The sequence below is a fragment of the Aethalodelphis obliquidens genome, unplaced genomic scaffold, assembly GCF_003676395.1.
Source record: "Aethalodelphis obliquidens isolate GAN/ISIS:26980383/991018 unplaced genomic scaffold, ASM367639v1 scaffold7, whole genome shotgun sequence".
Classification (NCBI taxonomy): domain Eukaryota; kingdom Metazoa; phylum Chordata; class Mammalia; order Artiodactyla; family Delphinidae; genus Aethalodelphis; species Aethalodelphis obliquidens.
Window position 1 is genome coordinate 51,295,116 of NW_020837951.1, and position 21,293 is coordinate 51,316,408.

Consider the following 21,293-nt stretch of genomic DNA (forward strand, 5'->3'; position numbering starts at 1 on the left):
AAAAAAAAAAAAAAAAAAAAGTATAAGGAGAAGATCACCCATAATCCTATAACTCATAGAGAATTAAATAACCTACTCAAGCAGATATTAATACACATTAGTTCCTATTTCAGAAATGGAACCACGTTGTACATACTGAGTTTTTTTTTCTTTTAGTTCAAAATTTTTAATAGCTTCATTGAGGTATAATATATAAACTATAACATTCTCTTGTTTTAATCATACAAATAATTTTAGTAAATTTACAGAGTTTTGCAACGATTACCATGATCCAATTTTAGACCATTGCATCACCCCTTCCAAGGATCCCTTAAACACATTTGTACTTACTCTCTATTCCCACCCCAACCCTGGCAACTGCTATTCTCTCTATATTAATTTGCCTATTCTGAACATTTCATATAAATGGGAACATAGGAAAGTATCTGGCTTCTTTTACTTAGTATAATGTTTTCAAGTTTCATCCTTACTGTAGCATGTGTCAGTACATCATCCCTTTAATGACTGAATAATATTCCATTTTATGAATATACCATTTGTGTTGATTCATTCAACCATTAGTGGACATTTGCATTGTTTCAAACGGAAAATGCTGCTATGACATTCGCATACAAGTCTTCGTGTGGACATAACGTTTTCATTTCTCTGTGGTAGGTATCTAGGAATGAAATTGTTTGGTCAGATGGTAAAGTTTTCCAAAATGGCTGTGCCATTTTGCGTTCCTACCACCAATACATGAGAATTCTAGTCTTTGCACATCCTAGCCAATACTTCCTACTGTCTTTGTTTTTGAGTATAGCCATCCTAGTGGGTGTGAAGTGATATCTAATTGTTTTGATTTGCATTTTCCTGATGACTAATGATGTCAAGCATCTTTCCATGTGCTTTCTGGCCATTCGAACGTTTTCTTTGGTGCACGACCATTCAGAAATTTGCCCATTTTTCAATTGGGTTATTTGTCTTTTTATTATTGTATCACAAAAGTTCTTTATGTATTCCAGATAAAAATCCTTTATCAGATATATGTCTTGTATTTTCACTTTCTTAATGGTGTCTTTAGAAGCACAAAGGTTTTGAATTTTGATGAAGTCAGTTTGTCAATTTTTTTCTTTCATCGCTTGTGCTTTTGGTGTCATATCGAAGAAGTCTTTGCCTAACCTCGCTGTGTTCTAGAACTGGACTCCCTTCCTCCTCCCTTATCAGTATGCACTGAACATCTTTCTCCCTCAGTAAATACAGATCTGCATCATCATCCTTCATAGCTTTGTTTTGGAAAGAAGGGAGGGAAGAAAGGAGACAACAGAGCCAAACTACTCAAAATATCCGGGACCACTCTGTTCACCCTGGAGGTCTTCCCACTTTCCTTTTCGATTGTCTCGTGTCTGGTACTTCCTCTGTGGTTTGTGAATAAAAACTTGGTTAGGCTATTAACTTCATTACAACATTTTATGTTTTGATATCTTGGTCACACAGTTTCCTAGCCTCACATTTTCTGTAGGCTTAAGTCCCTCCATCACAGAGTCTAGTGAGGGGATGCTCATAAGAAACACGTGTTCCCCTGTAATTTGGGATTTGACAGCTGCTGCTTCTGGCATTGACTTCATTCTCTGAAACTGGACTTGGCTTTGGGAACGATGCAGATTTAGTTAATGTATTAAAATGTAAATATGGAAAAAGAAAGGTCAGTAGTAGATAACAGCACTTGATTGGTATGTGTGTTTTCATGAAAGTCTTATGGATATTCCTGAACAAAATAGTGGTTCTCATTTAACAAGCTCCAGATTGAGATGAATCGTTGCATCCTGGCCTCTGTCCTAAGTAAAGCTTCGCTGGCTTGATGGGTAGGATATGAGGTACCGTGAAAAGCTAGAAGCTTCTTTAGTAAATAATTTTCAGACTGAGAACACTAATGGAGAAAATCCAGGCTGAGGGAAAGAGCCTGTGAGAGGGGCCTCAGAATAAGAATGGGAAAGGCAGGTTAGAAGATTTTCAGTGCTGAAAATGCTAACCTGCTGAAAGAGAGGGTCCACGGGCAACCATTTTGCTGAGAAGCCGAGTGGGGTGGCCAGGATCCTTTGGGGACCTAACCAAGAATTGGGGCCAAGAATTTGGAACCAGGGTACACTGGGGAAAAGCAAGGAGAGTGAGGGAGAGATGTGAGGGCAGCCCCCTTGGCTGGACAGTGGCCATTGCAAGGTTAGGGACGCGGCACCGAGCAAAGAGGTATGTAAAAGGTCAACAAAGAGCTCCTCCAAGCTAGTAAATAACTATATGAGGCTGAGAAATGCAGAGGGAGATCATTCAAAGTCCTTTTAAGATGCACCCTCAGGTCTTTAACTTTTGTTTTTCACATGGAAAACAATACCAAGCCACTGCAGGGCGCCAGCTGCTGTGTGCATGGAATATGGAATATACTGGAAGACTAAGAATCAGTGAGACCAGCTGGACGCTACTGCAGAGATTCAGATGTGAGAAGGGTTGGCCTTAGAGGCACACTTGGGTGTGTAGGAAGAAATGATCAGCAGGCCTTAGGGCTGGATTGGCCGTGCAAGTGCAAAGACAGAAGACAAACATGGTTGGGGGTAGAGGTGCAGGGAAGGCTGTAAGAGGATTCGGGTTTGGGGAGGAATAATTAAAATGCACAGATCTTGGGCTTCCCTGGTGGCGCAGTGGTTGAGAGTCCGCCTGCCGATGCAGGGGACACGGACGGGTTCGTCCGGTCCGGGAAGACCCCACATGCCGCGGAGCGGCTGGGCCCGTGAGCCGTGGCCGCTGAGCCTGCGCGTCCGGAGCCTGTGCTCCGCAAGGGGAGAGGCCACAACAGTGAGAGGCCCGCGTACCACAAAAAAAAAAAAAAAGCACAGATCTTAAGTATGGAATGAATTCTGATAAATGTCTACATCCCACCCCACCCCCACCCCAACAGAGGTTTTTAGAAGACCGAGTTTCCAGTGCCTGCAGGTCCTAAGCGAAGTTGCCTCAAAGGCAAGAAGCTGCATGCCCCTGAAGTAAGAAGCAAGAAGGACTGGAACTCCAGATTTGAAAGTCATCTGGAGCCAGCGGGTGGCGATTTTGCGAGCAAACGAGCACAGGTGCAGGAAGAGGTAACTGGAGAACAGAAAGGCCCAATGTGGGGCGCGCTTAACCCCCGCACACTGAGGAGCTTATTTGCTGTTATAAGCGCAGAGACTCTTCTCAGGCCTTCCACCTCATACTTAATTCTCTTAAATGAGAAAGAAACCACTTTCTGGCTGGCTTCTTTCAAAGTCTGCCCTATCGAGCTTGGAAAATGGCGTCACTGGGGGGAAGGGAGCTGGAGGATCCCACAGGGTGGTCTGCCCCTCCTCCAAGCAGCCTTCACGACTAAGATGCACAGCAACCTTCTTGAGCTGGGACGCCCAGCTTCCTCCGTGCAGCGTGCTAGGGCAGCCCGGCCTGGGCACTCTGAGCGTACAGGGATCACACAATCCCTGCACGCTGAGCGTACAGGGATCACACAATCCCCGAGCACCTCTGCTCCGGGTGTGCGTTTGCAGTGGCTCTGCAGCAATGCCCTCGGTGTTTGCAGCCTGTGCAAGCTTGCACGCAGCGGGAGCTCGGTGCCTAGAATTGGGGGGCGATGGGCGTGGCCGCGCTTCCTCGCGCCTTCTCCCGCGCAGGCAATCCCGGGAACGTTCTGAAAAGTATCCAAAAGTTCTGCGCCGCGCGCGCGCAAAAAGGAAAAAAAAAAAAACAAACGGGCACAACCCCCCACCACTCTGGGCGTTGCGAGTCCCGACCTCGCCATTCCAGCTGCACCTCCGGCTGCAGCGCGTACGCCTCCTGCGCCTCCTTCTCGGGAGCCTTGCCGTCGGCTCGTGCTCCCCTTGCAGCCACCGGAGAGTCCCTGCGCATCTCCTTGGGGCACCATGCCCAACGACGACGCATACAGCAAGGCTTCGCCACCGTCGGAGGCCCCGCACGCCCCTGGGTCACCACCGCAGGGCAAGGCCGGGGGCTTCGGCAAAGCGGCCGGGGCGCTGCTCGGGACCACGGGGGGCGCGGGCGCCGGGGGCAGCGGCGGCTCAGGCTCGGGGGCGTCGGGCATGGACGCCGCCGCGAGTAAGAAGTCCCCGCGGCTGCCCAAGTGCGCGCGGTGCAGGAACCACGGCTACGCGTCGGCGCTCAAGGGCCACAAACGCTTCTGCATGTGGCGGGAATGCCAGTGCAAGAAATGCAACCTGATCGCAGAGAGACAGCGCGTGATGGCCGCGCAGGTGAGTGCGGGCGCCCCGGAAACGGGGTTCAGCCCTTAACTTTTTGGGTAAAGCCCCTCGGACCAGGCGGGCGCCACGGGGGGCGCGGGTTCGGGAAGAAGGCGGCGGTGCTTCCCGACAGCCGCGGCGCGCTCGGGGCCCGGGCTCCCAGCCACGCGCCGACGCCGCTCTCGGAGGGCCTGGACTCCTCTCCGATGGAGCAGGGAGGTGCGGGGTTTACTCTGCTCCGGCGGCTCCGGATCCTTGACCCCTCCCTCCAATAGGAGTTGTGGGGTTCGCCCCCTCGTGGGTCTCGGCGGTCCCGGGGGTCCCGAGGATCCCCAGGATGTCTGATTTCCCTTTCAGAGCTGAGAGTTGCGGGGTTCGCACTGCTGGGGAAGGCTCCCCGGGATCTTCGACCCCGCTTCTGGCAGAGAGTTTCGCGGTTTGCGCTTTCGGGGGCCCCCGGGATCTCTGACTTCGCTCTCTGAGCAGAGTTGGGGGGTTTGCCCCCTCGTGGTTCAGTGGGATCCCTGACTCCGCCTCGAGCAGAGAGGTGCGCTTATATTAAGGAAGGTGCCCGCTCTGGCTACTGGTTAGGGCGAAGCGGAGACCCGGCTGGCTGCTGCTTATCCGCAAAACGCGTCGAGAGGCTTTGTTTTTCTGGAAAAGGCGCTGTAACGGACGCCAGGGTGGCGTGGTCCTCCTTGTGCTCTTGGCGCATTTTTCGTATTCGCCCGGGTGGATCCAGGTTGAATGTCTAAGCCATTTTGAGCACTACGGAAATTTCATTAGCCTTTTAAAATTTGCTGTCTCCACCGAAGTTATTAAAGTACAAATTACTTTGAGTGTGTTTTAAAACACACCTAAGAATTTTTTAAAATCTACGCAGAGGAGTAGATGCAAGAGTTTGAGGTTTTGTCTACCGTTCATGGAGTGTGTTAGTTTTTTAAAGCATCCTAAGCTGGGCAGTAATTTAGCACCTTCACGGAAATGGTTAACGTCGTTGGTATCCTAAAATGATTTTTAGAAGAGAATAATATACATTCTTTCCCGCTAAAAGCTGTTTCATCCTTTTAAAACAGGTTATTTAAAATGAAAAGATACCAAAGAAATGCTTACTATGTGCTACTTTCGGTTAGGAATGGGTAAATAGCCCCCATTGAAAATGATTTAGGATCCTTGAACAGGAGTGCACAAATGCTTGGAGATTATACTTTTTATGTACATCCAATTCTGAAATGTTTTAAACTAGATATATTTTGGCTTCACAGATTGCGAGTGCACTCATGGAAATATAGGTTGTTTTACTGAGTTTCTTTATAGACTTTTATCTTAATCTGTAATGGATGAAAAGAATACACTGAGTGTAGCATTAAAATGCATCATAATGAGTTTACTGAAAAAAAAACCTTATGAACATTTAAATTGTATTTGTAGGTAGAAAAGTTTTCTGAACATTTACCTGTTGGCTTTAATATTTAATATGGAGAGTATGCTTGGGAGAGGAATTGTCCTCAAAATAATAAAAATATATATCCAAGTAGGGCCATTAATTTTGAATAAGCTGTATTAATAGGCGTAGTAACTTGGAAGGAGGATGTTTGCTTTGTTAAAAACAAAAGCAACTCAAGATTACTTTTTTTTTTTTTTTGTGGTACGCGGGCCTCTTACTGCTGTGGCCTCTCCCGTTGCAGAGCACAGGCTCAGCGGCCATGGCTCACGGACCCAACCGCTCCGCGGCATGTGGGATCTTCCTGGACCGGGGCACGAACCCGCGTCCCCTGCGTCAGCAGGCGGATTCTCAACCACTGCGCCACCAGGGAAGCCCCAAGATTACTTTTATAGTATGAAACTTCACTATTTTCCACACCAGAAGGCTTGTGCTGTGCTGAATGAAATCCTTTAACATTCATGTAACAGGCATTTTTAGTCATTCTAAAATAGTTTGAAATTGATCTTAGATCTGACTCTAAAACAATTGCATTTTAAATCAATTGCCCCACCTTCCCCATTTGAATAACATTTCCTAAGAACGCTTGAGAGGTCTTTGTAAAAGTGTTTTAAGTTTATGGACTATGTAATACCCTGTATGTTTTGTGCATGCATGGGATCCGTGTAAACCAGGGTCTAAGTTTGCATTGACATACTTCACAAGTTGATGGGTATTCTTTTAAAAAATTTGTGGTCAAATCTTTAATGTTCTGTTCCTAAACTTCTTGGTTAATAAGAGAAAATTCAAGAATTAAGCTTAATTATTTAATCTTAATGGATTATTCAAGGATATTTTTAAAGTTGAAGACTCCTCTTGTTATGAGTAAAATTACTTACAAATTAATCATTTTTCTAAATTTGGACTACGGTATTCCTAAGACAATGTGTACATTGTAGTTGTGTTTCTGGTTTACCGTTTTGATTTCAACTTTCGGCTTGTATTTGGGCCTCTGAGGTACAGGTGCTTCCCTTTCTCATTTCATTATTACCAATGGTCAGTTTCAACAGAAAGTCTCCATTTTTGTTATTTGTAGTAAGCCACAATACAATTTATTTTCTTGACACCTCTTTTTTCAACCTTAAACAATGTTATTTAAAAGAAGAGGGACGATGAGGAGTGTCTTAGGTACGCTGCGTCCTTTCCAGCCCCCACTTGAATCTCCTTCCCTCCTGCCTGGAATACGGCACGTGTCCTCTCCCTTTCTCTCCACCTCCAGCCTCTCTCTCCCGAGACTTCAGCGCTGTATTCCAGCCCCCTTTTCCCCATTACTTCTGTATGTGCTCCCTCCGCCACAGAGAACAGGGCTCTGCAAGGTTTCCTGAGCAGCCCCTGCCTTCCCTGCCTACCCTGCTCCCTTATTCCGGGTCGTTCTGCCCCTTCATCCTTGCCCGTCAAGCCCCACTCATCCTATTCTTCAAGGCCCCGTTCCAGTACCACCTGCAGCTTATACTTACACTTAAAGCCGTTTTTGCCCCAGTTTCTTCGGGAGGATCTGTGTATGCCTGTCCTGTGGTGTTTACCACGTTTTGTCTTGAGTTGCAGTTGCATGTTTGCCTGTTTCCTGCTTCTCCTTTTAAACAGTGAGTACCTTGGGAACTAATCTAACCTTGCTGTATCTTGCTGGTCGCTGTTCCCGGTACAGCAGCCTTTGACACATCTGTGGAAGGAAAGAGTGAGTGACCCCATTCTCCTTCCTTCCTAGTCTCTCCGTGCTGGCTTCTCCTCACGCTGAATGCCTCTGCTGACTCCGCAGCTTCTCATCCAGCCTTTCCCTGCTCTACATACTCACTTGTTTAAGGGACATTTTAGGAGTGCTTTTACTGTGGTCCAGGGACTCTGGCTGGAAACCATTTCTCAGCTTTGGCTGCATCTCAGAGTTACCTGGGTAGCTTTAAAAAGCAAGGAGGGGGCTTCCCTGGTGGCGCAGTGGTTGAGAGTCCGCCTGCCGATGCAGGGGACACGGGTTCGTGCCCCGGTCCAGGAAGATCCCACATGCCGCGGAGCGGCTGGGCCCGTGAGCCATGGCCGCTGAGCCTGCGCGTCCGGAGCCTGTGCTCCGCAACGGGAGAGGCCACAACAGTGAGAGGCCCACGTACCGCAAAAAAAAAAAAAAAAAAAAAAAAAAAAAGCAAGGAGGGATTCTCAGGCCTCACCCTGAGGTGGGTGGGGCTTCCATGGCTTTGGCAAAGCAAAAGTACTGAGTGACTCTGGGGTGCTGGAGGGTGACCCACTGCCCTGTGCTTCCAGGTGGCCCTGAGACGGCAGCAGGCCCAGGAGGAGGAATTGGGCATCAGCCACCCCATCCCGCTGCCCAGCGCGGCCGAGCTGCTCGTCAAGAGGGAGAACGACAGCAGCACCCCATGCCTGATGACTGAGGGCAGCAGCCCCTCGCAAACCCCGCCGGCCAGCACCCCGACCCCGCCCGCGGCAGCGGCAGGTAAGCCTGTGGCTGGGATGGAGGGATGAAAGGCGTGGCCACAGAAACAGAGTCTCGGGAAGGTCCTGCGCCCCAGAGCACGTTCAGAGCTTAGAGGGTTCTTAAAAGATCCTCCCTTCTGAAGGTCTGTTTTTGACGGCCTCCCAAAGGAGGTGGGCCTAAATAAAAAGCCAGAAGTTTGACGGCTTCACTTTTCTGTTGGTTATTTGTCAAGGCTGAATCTGGGCAGGGTCAGCATCACAGAATCCCAGAGAAGTGAGAGTCCAGATTTCATCTCAGTCAGCCCCTTCCATTTGTGGGTCCTCTTGGCGGGAGCTAAAGATCTTTGTTTCCTAGAATGAAAGTCCATTTCTCTGGAAAGGACTGAAGTCCATCTGGGGAGACTGTCTAAAAAAGCCAAATCCTACGTGTCAGCTATCAGTGGATACTGAAGTTGAGGCAAGGCGTGTCCATTGGCTTCAATTCTCTCCCAGGTACTAAGATTATACCAGTGGCTGCATGTATGCCGATTCATTTCATTTCATTCTTAGAAGAAGGAAGTATTAATCCTATTTTATACCGTGGGAAAATTTAGGTATAAAAATTTTAAGTGACTGGCTACATCTGAAGAACTAGAAAGTATCTGAATTGGTCCATCTGTCTTCAAAGCTCACTATGCTTACTGCACTGGGTCTCCAAATTACCTCAAGAATTATGGTGTTCTAGAGCTGCACTGTCCAGTATGGAAACCCTTAGCCACATTTTGCTATTTAAGTTGATTACAGTGAAATAAAATTAAAATATTCATCGAAGGAAGATATGCAAGTGGTCAAAAGCCCAAGGAAAGATGCTTGATATCATTAGTCATTAGAGAAGTGCAAATCAAAACTATAATGAGATATTACCTCACACCCATGAGGATGACTACTATCAAAAAAACAGAAAATAACACTATTGGTGGGGATGTAGAGAAATTGGAACTTTTGTGCACAGTTGGTAGGAATGTAAAATGGTGCAGCTGCTGTGGAAAACAGTATGGTGGTTTCTCAAAAATTGAAAATAGAATTATCACGTGATCCAGCCATTCCACTTCTGAGTACATACCCAAAAGAATTGCAAACAGCGTCTTAAAGAGATATTTGTATATCCATGTTCATAGCAGCATTATTCACAATAGCTAAAATGTGGAAGCAACTCAAGTGTCCACTGACAGATGAATGGTAAGCAAAATGTGGTAAAAAAATTACTTAGCCTTGAAAAGGACGGAAATTTTGACACATGCTACAATGTGGATGAACCTTGAGGACATTATGCTAAGTGAAACAAGTCAGTCCCAGAAACACAAATACTGTATGATTCCACTCATACTTAGAGTAGTCAGAATCAGAGAGACAGAAGGTAGAATGGTGGTTGTCAGGGGCTGGGGGCAGCGGGGAATAGAGAGTTATTGTTTAATGAGTGTAGGGTTTCAGTTTTCCGAGAGGGAAAGAGCTATGGAGATGGATGGTGGTGGCGGTTGCACAGCATCATGAATGTAGTTAATGCCACTGAGCTGTGCACTTAAAGATGGTTAAGATGGTAAATTTCATGTTGCGTGTAGTTTAACCACAATAAAACATAAAATTAAAAAAATCAAACATTTAATTCCTCAGTTGCACTAACCGTATTTCAGATGCTCAACAGGCACATATATAGCGGAGGCCTGCCATGCTGGCAAGTGCGCATGTCCCTTTCTCACAAAGCTCTATTTAATGGCACTGGTCTAGAACGCAGGGGCTCTAAGAAACCCACCAGACAAAGATCTGTGACATCCTGTTGGCAAATGCAGGCATATATTTCATATTAAACACATGTGCCGAGGTTCACAGAATCTTTTGAGCCTTCTAAGCCTCCATGAAATGGAGCCTTGCAGTGCGGTTCCTCTTAAGTAAACTTTTCATGAGTTACTCAGTTTGCTGCGCTTAACCACCAGGGTAAAGTTGTCAGCTGCCTAGCTGTCATTTAACTAGCTGTGCAACTTTAGACAAGTCGCTTTAGCTCTCTGGTCCTATTGTTTCCTCTTCTCAAAAATGAGGGATGAGGTCTTTGAGGCTTTTGAAGGTGCTAGGAGCCTTGACCGTTATAAAGAAGAAGGTTAGCGGGCGCCAAAGAAGGCAGGTGAGAGATAGACTTGTAATCTCTGCTGCAGGTCGTTGTGTCTGTGTATCTGTCCCTGTGTGTGTTACTGGGGCTACAGATTCTGTAGCTAACAAAGGGAATGGTATTATTTTCTTTTTTTTTTTTAGCTCAGTTGCTCATAATATATATTTACAGCAGTTTCTAAACTTTCCTTTTCTTAAGAAGGAAGGAGTATATCTGTCAGAAATATGATTCCTGCACTTTGGGATTTTAAGCTGTGTGTAAGGTTAGTTACCAAATACTACCAGGTCAGGGCAGACCTGGTGGATTCAGCTGGAGGGACTGATAGGGGACGTTCCAGAGGAGTAAAGAGGGGAGTAACTCATTTGATGTTCACACACATCTTATAAAGTAGGAATTATTATTCCTATTTACAGATAAGGAAGCCAGTGGTAAGGAAACTGCCCCAGAATAAAGCTGAATTAAGCTGGGATTCAGCCTAGGTCTGTCTGGTCCCAAAGCCCATGAATTTCTTCACCTGCCTGTGAAGTGAGGCTGTGGGAATAGTTGCCGTGTTTCCTTGGAAAATGGACAGTTACAATTAGAGGTTATGGTTTAATCCTCAGAAGGGATTTAGGGCTGATGGGCAAATAGGAACACTGTTAGGGGCAGCGCCATTCTTGGCTGGCATGGAAGGTTGCAGCCACTAGTCTTCACGGGGAGAAATACAGGGACAGGCCCGTGATGGATAAATGTCAATGCTGGGCGTTTGGTAGGGAACCACAGGTGAACTTGGTGTGGCCTGCTGTCCTGCATTGCACCTCAGTGGAAGGGGTGTCAGAGTTTGATAGCATACCCCAAGATAGTGAAGCCTTAGAGAAGGATTTCAGGCTAGATGGAGTTCAGAATGACAAAGAAGTTCTCGCAGGGCATTTCAGAGTGGTGATAGGGAAAGTTACAAATAGAAGCAGCAGGGAAGCATGATAGAAAGTTCAGGGTCAAGGAGGATGTGACCAGATTCCCTTCTTTGCTTCTGGAGCTGATAGACCTTGGAGTCCTTTTGGAGTCTTGAACCAACAGTCCAAGGGAGAGGAGTGTGGAAGCCAGCAGAATGTGTTGCTCCTGTGCTCACGTATGGGCGGGGAGGCTATGCCTGCCCAAGAAAGATGGGCCAGCTCATCTTGGTGGGGCAGGAGCCCCATCCGTCATCATTACTCAGGACTTCCACCAAAGCTCTTGAGTTGGGATCATTAACTTCCGGACTGGGCTGGGACTTGAACACGAGAAAAACAGAAATGCCAGTAGAATTAAACTGTGTAATGTAAAGAGGGAGAAAGACAGAAAGGGCAGTGAAGGGGAGGGAGGGAGGGGGGAAGAGAGGGGGAGAGAAAGACAAGCAGTGACAAGACAGATTGACTGAAGAGTGTTCCTCATGTTTTATGCAGCACAGTGGGCCCAACTTCCTGCGTAGTGCACTGCTAACAAATACGTAGCTTGTATTAAATTTCCAGAGATAAGGATTCCTTTAAAATAACATTTACCTTTATGCAGGTAAACGGTAAACATTTATAGAGTACAAAACATATTCAACGAATATATTCCCATCCCAACCTGTAGGGTCTTCTTTTTGTTATCCCAGGATTGATTACAAGCTGCATGTGCAAGCTTGCGTGTCTGTTTATCGTCTTCATATGTGTGTATGTGTATATATAATTTATATATTTAACATAATGGGAGTGTATTGTTCCCACCCGTGTGTAGTTTTTATTTTTTTCATTTAAAACCGGAATTTTTTAATGGCCTAGTATTCCATGATATCGACGTGGAAGACTTGGATTTGCAGTTACCTCGTGAGAGGTGAAAGTTACAGCAGTTGTCATGGGATAGAGCAGCCCACCAACCTGGCTTCCACGGGGGCGGGTTGCTCACCTTCTCTTTCACATACCTGGTGTTGAGTGTCTGCAAGGGCAGTGGTTTAGTGAAATCCAGCAGATGTTTATGTCCTTGAGGCTTCTTCGTTATCTCCTTTTGGCTCCTGAAAGTGCCAAAAGTGAGAGTGAGAAGTGCCCGAGAATTATTGCTGAGATTACTGGCTGAGTTCTAAGGCCTCTGTGAAGGAAATTGGGTTTACCAAGCTGTTGTTTGATCTCTTGGAGAGCTGATCCCTCTGAGTAGGATAACACCTTAGAAGAAAGTCTCTACGATCCTTAGCCAAAGATTGGCCAAGATGGATCAAAACACTGCCTGACGATTCCTTCCACCGTGGGTATAAAATATTTTTGTTGTTATTTTCATCTGTGATCGCGGGTGTTACTGTGAAGGAACAACCATTTGAAGAAATGCCCTATTCATTGCTGTCTCTTACACTGGCAGGATCAGATATGCTAACAGGTGCTCTATCGATTACCAAATGGTTTCTTCCCAGCCATTTTGGGTCACCTCGAAAAAAGGGTGAGCACTTCCGGTTATAAATGCCGGTGAATTAATAGCAACTTCAGCATTATTTCCGTGGTTTTACTTTTTAAATTTTAGCTTCCTAGATATATATTTTTTATTTTGAAAGTTATCAACTGACTTAAAAAATCTCATAGGCATTCCTCCTCTTTGAATTGTGGGCTCCTCGTTTTATTTTATATTCTGCTTTTCCTCCAGCCTCCTATGCAGCAAGTAGAATGCCATTTTATCCAGAGCTCACGCCGAGGTCCGCATAGTTCTCTGCCTCTCCTTTTCTGTGCAGGGCTGTCAGATGAAGGGCTGCATTGTAGAGAATTCGGTTCTGCATACGTGTCCTTTGTAAGTAAGGACCTGAATGTTATCTCCTGGGACCTCCCTTCTGGAGCACCCTGGGCTTCCACACACACGCACGTTCGCACTCCTCCACATCAAGCCGCTTCCTGCCATCTCAGGCCTCCCCCCCAGCGCCCACGGCCTGCTTTCACTCGCCTTTTCCCCCGTTGGAAGGGTCAGCCAGGTCTGCATCTGATAATGGCGGGACCCCCTCCTTCACTTCTCTTCTTTAGCAGTAATTCCACTTCAGCACAGAGAGAGAGCTCATGCCGGTAGGGCACGCACGCCGTCCTGGTTATGTGCCTTCGAAAGGCTTAAGTGCTTTACAAACATGCAGTGTGGTAATTTGAAAATGGAATAATGTCCCCATGCAGTTTTTACCAGTACGAAATGTGACTGAGGAGCTAACAATTGAAGATGTTGACTTAAGTTTCTTAAAAATAAACTTTAGGGCTTCCCTGGTGGCACAGTGGTTGAGAGTCTGCCTGCCTATGCAGGGGACACGGGTTCATGCCCCGGTCCGGGAGGATCCCACATGCCGCGGAGCGGCTGTGCCCGTGAGCCATGGCCGCTGAGCCTGCGCGTCCGGAGCCTGTGCTCCTCAACGGGAGAGGCCACAACAGTGAGAGGCCTGCATACCACATAATAAATAAATAAATAAGTAAATAAATAAACTTTATTCATTGGAGAAGTTACAGATTTACAGCAAAATTGAGAGGAAGGTACGGAGATTTCCCATACACCCCTGCCCGTACACATGCACACCTCCCCCATTATCAGCATCCCCCGCCAGAGGTACATTTGTTACAATTGATGACCCACATGGACACAGCGTAATCACCCAGAGTGCATAGTTTACATTAGGGTTCACTGTTGGCGTTGTACATTCTGTGAGTTTAGAGAAATTAATGATGACGTGTGTTCATCATTATAGTAGCATACAGAGTAGTTTTGCTGCCCTAGAATCTTCTGTGGAGTTATTTAAATTTGAAATATTTCAATTTTTATCTTTGCAGTTTTCCATGTTATACAGAAAGAAGCATTTCAAATGAAACACCAAAACATTTTATCCAGGTTAGTTTGAGAGTTGATATTTGGAGGGTCCTGGCTACTTACATGAGATGAGCTCCATTTGATTTTAGACAGAGCTCTCAATTTCAAGTAGAATAGAGGATGTGGAGATTAGGTTTAAAAAGGCCTTCAGGTAAAAGCATTCCCCAATTTTACATTCAAAGTCAAAGAAATTTCCAGGATGTTTAACAAAACAAATCTCCTTAAACTGAAGCAAGAGTTGGAGGCTTAAATGAAAGGAAACACTTAAGATGAATAGTACTGACCATTTTGATAGCCTAGTGTTTTAAATAGCATCTCAGTCAATTTTATTTATTCCAAGGGAAGTCTCTGCTTATGTGTCAAATATAGCAGTTAACCGACCTGATAGAAATTCTCTGTAGACAGTATTTCTGTAAAGAAGTTAAAATGACAAAGTACATAGGAAGTAGCCTACTGGTCTACTTTGGCTAGAAAGGAAATTTGGAAAACATCTAGACCCACCGAAAAAGGTAAATACAGGGTTTAAAGTCACAAATTAGTTTTTTTTTAATTGAAGTGTAGTTGACTTACAATATATGTATGTGTGTATGTATGTATGTATTTATTTATTTATTTTTGGCTGCTTTGGGTCTTCGTTGCTGTGCGTGGGCTTTCTCTAGTTGCGGCGAGTGGGGGCTACTCTTCGTTTCAGTGCACGGGCTTTTCATTGCAGTGGCTTCTCTTGTTGCGGAGCACGGGCTCTAGGTGCATGGGCTTCAGTAGTTGCAGCATGCGGGCTCAGTAGTTGTGGCTCGCAGGCTCCAGAGCGCAGGCTCAGTAGTTGTGGCACACGGGCCCAGTTGCTCCGCGGCATGTGGGATCTTCCCGGACCAGGGCTTGAACCTGTGTCCCCTGCATTGGCAGGCGGTTTCCTAACCACTGCACCATCAGGGAAGCCCTTGACTTATAATATTATTAATTTCAGGTGTACAACATATTTTTATAGATTATACTCCATTTAAAGTCATTACAAAATAATGGCTATATTTTCCTGTGCTATACAATAACAAGTTAGTTTTATAACAGCATATGTAAAAGACAAAGAAACATTTGATTGGTTTACACCGCTGTCTGCTTTGTGAGCGTGTCATCTTAAGGGCAGGGATTGCATTTTTTATTCATCATGTACTCATGTGCGTAGTACAGTACCTGGCTTTGTAGCATGTGGTCAGTAAACCTTTGCTGAATAAATGAATAGTGATGGTTAAATTTGAAGTTGTGTTTTAAAACACTCTGTTAGTGATCATGAACCCACTTGCAGATATCAGAGTGAAATCATTGATGTTCAATCTGCATTTTTTGTGATATTTTTTAAATGTATCTGAATTTTTTAAATGACTAAAATTTCAAATGTAGTTTAACAGCCTAAGGTGAAATTCACATGCTATACACTTCATCTACTTAAAGTGTACAATTCAGTGTTTTCTGGTAAGTTCACAGAGCTGCGCCACCGTCCCTGGAATCTAGTTGTGGAGCATTTTTATCTCCTCCTAAAAGGAACTCTGTACCATTAGTAGTCACTCTCCATCTGCTCCCACACTGGGGTCATAGGCCACCTCTTTAACTTAGCCTCAGGTTTGCAAGGTGTACCCCCGTTGTAGTATGTATTTATTAGTCCTTTTTAAAAACTAAATAATATTCCACTATACAGATAAATCGTATTTTGGTTTTTTTCAGATGATGGAGTTTGGGATTGCTTATGCTTTTTGGCTATTATGAGTAATGCTTCCATCACATTTTTATACCAGTTTTTATATGGATATATGTTTTATTCTCTTGGGTATATATTAAAGAGTGGAATTGCTGAGTCATACAGTAACACTATGTTTAACCTTTTGAGGAACTGTCACAGTATTTTCCAAAGAGGCTGCACTATTTTACTACATTCCCACCAGCAGTGTGTGAGGGCTCCAGAAGATTCGTACTGAAATTTTTAGAATTAAAAGGTAAGATGCGGGCTTCCCTGGTGGCGCAGTGGTTCAGAGTCTGCCTGCCAGTGCAAGGGACATGGGTTCGAGCCCTGGTCTGGGAAGATCCCACATGCCGCGGAGCAACTGGGCCCGTGAGCCACAATTACTGAGCCTGCGCGTCTGAAGCCTGTGCTCCACAACAACAGAGGCCGCGATAGTGAGACGCCCACGCACAGCGATGAAGAGTGGCCCCCGCTTGCCACAACTAGAGAAAGCCCATGCACAGAAACGAAGACCCAACACAGCCATAAATAAATAAATACATTAAATAAAAAAAAAAGGTAAGATGCCTTCATCCTGTGAAGTTTTTTAAAATTGAACAATAAGATGCCTTCATGCTGGCAAACGCTAAAGATATAAAACCCAGTCAGTGTCTCTTTGATGATCAGAAGTTTAGATCATGGAGGGTTTTCTAGGTTTGCATTTTATTATCACTAGAAATATGTTAATATTCAGTCTTTTAAAAATTTTCTCTTTTCCCTCATTATCACATACACTTTGTAATGAAAGGAATAGTGTTTGAGGAATTAAACCATAGAGGGAACCGGTGACAGATTTTCTTTGTTGTGTTTTTGGCCCGTAGAAACGTTGGTTTGTTTCTCAAGGGCTTAAGCAACTTTTTAGACCTTGGGTGACAAGCATTTCCTCAGAACAAGGGAGAAGGAATTCTCTTGCCCTAGAAACTTGGCAAGAATAGTTTTTATCTTTGGATTTCTGAAAATGGAAAACCACCGTCACTCCTGTGGAAAGTAGAAGAGAACACCCGCGAGCTGATGAGAATAGACAGCTGTTCTTCACGTTGCCAGTTGGAAGAGGGTAGTTCATAGACGGTCTCAGAATTTACTGCCATAGTTATTCATAGCGTTGGAAAACTTTTATAGGTGGTGGGTGACACTAGGTATCATTGTAGTGCTGTACGGCCTTGTTTGCTGCCGTAGGAGACTTTTGGAATGTCAGAAGGCTCATCTGTGTCACCAGTTTCTCCTGCCTGCTGCACTGTGTCCCCCTGGAGTCCTTGACCCTTGGGTTCCTGGTTATCTGCTGGTTCAGGGATCCTGTCCATTGACGACCCCCTCAGCCACCCAACCCACTACTCTTTGGATCTCGTGGATGCCCTTCTGTCCTATCTGTTGTTTTATTAGCTATCTTATTTTTAAAAGATTTTATTGTGGTAAAATATGCCTAACATCACATGGACCATTGTAACCGTTTTTAAGTGTACAGCTCAGTGGCATTAAGTACCTTCACAGTGGTGTGCAGCCGTCACCACCTTCCATCTCCGGGACTTGTTTCATCTTCCCAAACTGAACCACTAAACCCACTGAGTGATAACTCCCCATTCTCTCCCTCTCATTAACTTTTGGCTAAGGACAGCCTCTTCTGCTAACCCGCCTTTCTTGGCCTTCGGAATCACCTGTAGACTCACATGAGATGATTCCTTTTATCTCGTCAACGTCTTGTTTTTTTCCTCTTACTTCTTCCCCCAGGCCCACAATTTTTGCTTCATTGCTGACTTCTCTCTTTGTTCTATAGGCTGGTCTAATTTGTGCCCCTGAGGACTCTGAAGTTGCTTAAAGGGCTGAGGTTAGTAGGGAAGGGGGCCCAGGGTAAGGCCAGCTGCCACCTGATGTGGGATACTGTGAATTCAGTACCTCTGCCAGGTGATCTGGACTCGGGGCCTAGGAGTGCTCTGTGTTGTGCCATGAAGCCAAGGGGGTGGAGTGAGGGTACCTCTGGGCCCCCTGGGGCTCTGACTGCTGTCTCACTGGTTCTTGACTTGTCAGGGTTCCTTTCGCCTTGGTCACAAGCAACTCTGTAAGTGCAGGTCTGAATTTCTGTTTCAGCCTCAAGGTGTCTTACTTTTCAACTGATAAAAAAATTCCCCTAAGAAAATTCACATAAATATTGCTCCCTGTTGCTGAACCAGATTACATTGCAAACCCAGTTTCCTCTAGTCTCTTACGTCTGTGAGTAGACTTCACAATCACTAACCCAGTCTTAGTGTATGGTACCACTGAGCATGCATTTCAGAAAAAATGCACAAGAAACTCTTAACGTAGACTATAAACAGCTGGTTTGTAGTCAGAAGAAGATACTGATTCAGTGTTCTTCTAGTAATAGCACATTTTCTGATGTTTATTGGCAGTGAGAGTTCTCGGGTATCGCTTCAGCCACCCAATGTCAGCTCAGTCCAGTGTATACTAACAGCTGACTCTTCGGTATTGATCTCAGCACTTATAAAACTACTCCCTGTTTTTACATCACCCTTTAACTCTGATCCTGAGGTTGGGGAGTTTATCTGAAATACAGGATATACATTAATTCAGGGAAGCAGATTGGATTCATCAAACACTAGTAACTGTTTGCTGAACTGAGTTGAATTCATCTTTGCTGGTGAGTCTGCTGTCTGGGCCAGTCGCTCCCTCCCTTTTTCCCTTTCTTCCATCTGTGTTTCTATTTTATTTTTCGTTTATTCAACAAATATTCGTTGTGTGACTGCATTGGGTCAGACCCTCCTCCAGGCATGAGGTATACAGCAGTGCCTAAAACATCTGTCTCGTGGGTCTTACATGTCCAACAGGGGAGACGGTGGATAATCAGGTCCACCAGTGAGTAAGATGCTTTCGGAAAGTGATGAGCACTGTGGAGACAGAGTGATAAGATACATGTTCTGGAGGGGTCACGGCTGTTGACATGGAGGTTAGGGAAAGAGGGCCTCTCTAAGGAGATTAAATCCCAAGGGACAGTGAGCCATTGCAGTCAAGGTCTGGGGGAAGAGCCTTCCAGGCAGGAGGCGCCCCAAGGTGAGACAGTGCTTAGAGCAGGAAGCAGACCAGTGTGATCGGTGCTGTGAGCAAGGGTGACATCACTGGGGGCTGTGACTTGCTGCCTCGCAGGCCAGGGAAGGAGTTGGAATTTTATGGTGAGTGCGACGGGAAGTCATTGGAGTGTTGAAGCAGTGAATGCCGTGATCTGATTTACTCTCTTCAGATGTCTCTGCTGCTATGTGGAGTGTAGTTTCAAGGGGGAGCAAAGCAAAGCCCATGCAGTTGCCCAGGCAGAGGGGTGCTGCTTGCACTGGGGTGGTGACAGTAGAGATGAAAAGAACTGGTAGGACAGGAGGTCTATCTTAAGGTAATTTGGGTAGATGGTGTCCACGGCACTTCCTCCAGAGAGCTGCTGCCACGGCATTGCCAGTGCTATGGGGGTTGCCATGGGGCCTTTACCAGTCTGAAAGGTAAAGCGCTGTACGTGGGTGCAGTCAGCAGAACAATGGCCCCCAGAGAGGGCTACACCCTGGCTCCTGGGGCCTGTGAAGGTGTTACCTTCGTGGCAAAAGGGACTTTGCAGATGTGGTGAAGTCAGGGATCTGGAGGTGGGGAGATGATCCTGGATTCCACGTGGGCCCATTCTAATGGCCTGAATCCTTGGACGTGGAGAACCTTTCCCAGCTGCCCCAGAGATGTCACAACAGAAGATGCTGGGAAGTTTCAAAGCTGGAAAGACCTGACCACTGTTGCTGGCTTCGAGGATGGAGGAAGGGGGCGCTGAGGCAAAACTTCAGGAGTTCTCTAGAAGCTTGGAACAGCCCTCTGCCCAGTTAAGCACCTTGATTTTAGCCTGGAGAGACCTGGGTCAGACGATGGGCCAACGAAACTGTAAGATAATAAATTTGCATACAGCAATAGAAAACAAATATGGTTGATATAGCTTATAATCCCCTTTTCCTTTGTTAGTGAGACTGAAATCTTTTCATACGTTAAAGGACCATTTATGTTTTTTCTGTGAGCCTTCTGTGTATGTCCTTTGCTCATTTTTTTTATTGAATCCCCTCCCCCTATCTTGAAGTTCCGTATTTACTGTGGAGATTGGCCCTTGGTGATATGAGCTGCAGTTCCCTCCCCCCCACTATTTGGTATTTCAAGCCAGGAGACTAGCTGAGACTAGCTGGGGACAGGCTGTAGAGGCCAGGAGCCCGAGGACTGGCCCTGGTCACTGTCCTCTGTGGACAGGCGGAGGAGCCTGTGGCTTGTCTGGTCCCCCATCAGCAGACCAGAGCCAAGTGGACCTGATGTGTTCTTCACACTCTTCCAGCCTCTGTCCTCATTCCAGTATAACCGTGGGCAGAGCTCAGGTTAAGCTAATGGCCTCAATGATTGAACCATTTCACACTCATGTCTGGTGCTGTGGTCTAGAGGTTCCAGTATTACTGTTTGGTATATGATAAGCCAGGTGAGGAATGGGATACACTCTCCATTCAGATATTCTGGTTACTAGAGACTAATCTTATTCTTACCAGTGTTACATGAAATTATCGATAGAATGCACGTTACCCATCAACTCTTTCAAAATGATTTTACTGCTTCTTTGGTTGATGTTGAACACGTTCAGGGTTGTGCTTCCGCCAGGGTGAGGGTCAGTTGTTAGTACCAATTTCCAGATTGGTGCCAGGTTAGTTAACAGATCAACCAGTCTTATTAGTGCCAAATTTCCCCCTGAGAGAATGGTGTGTGATAGTAGAAGCTTGATCAAAGGTGTTGAAGATCGAAGACACCTGGAAACAGTTTTGCTTTGATCTGGTTAACTTTATGCCTGGGGAGGAAGTTCCATGTCACTGAAAGAACCTAAGGTCTAGAGTCCAAATACCTGCCTGTTACTCATCACCTCTCCGATTTTGAGCAGTTCACTTAATTTCTGTGAGTGTCTGTTTCCTCATTTGTGAAATGGATAAAATAATATTGCCTGCTCAGTTCATCTTGCAGAATCAGTGTGGTGCTCAACTAAGATTTTTTTTTTCTTTTTTCGGTACGCGGGCCTCTCACTGTTGTGGCCTCTCCCGTTGCGGAGCACAGGCTCCGGATGCACAGGCTCAGTGGCCGTGGCTCACGGGCCCAGCCGCTCCGTGGCATGTGGGATCCTCCCAGACCGGGGCACGAACCCTTGTCCCCTGCATCGGCAGGCAGACTCTCAATCACTGCGCCAACAGGGAAGCCCTCAACTAAGATTTTAACGTGAAAATTCTTTGTAAACCATGACGAAGGACAGAAACATGCCATCAAACTCAAGTTTCAGATACTAAAATGAGGAACAGAGGAATGAGTCTGGATATGATCTACCCTACAGCCATAAACTAGGTTTTTTTTTTGTTTCTTTCCTTTTTTTTTTTTCACCTCAAAAAT

The 21,293-nt window shown here is 45.7% G+C and overlaps 1 protein-coding gene across 1 annotated transcript in view; it reads left to right on the forward strand.

Annotated features, from left to right (window-relative positions):
* Positions 1 to 3,478: 3,478 nt before the first annotated feature.
* DMRT1 (doublesex and mab-3 related transcription factor 1) overlaps positions 3,479 to 21,293 on the forward strand; it is a 105,889-nt gene continuing 88,074 nt past the window's right edge. Inside the window, exons 1-2 of the mRNA XM_027105754.1 lie at positions 3,479 to 4,256; positions 7,978 to 8,167. Of these exons, the coding sequence (XP_026961555.1) occupies positions 3,909 to 4,256; positions 7,978 to 8,167 (538 nt within the window). The 5' untranslated portion in view covers positions 3,479 to 3,908. The remainder of the gene's footprint in view (positions 4,257 to 7,977; positions 8,168 to 21,293) is intronic.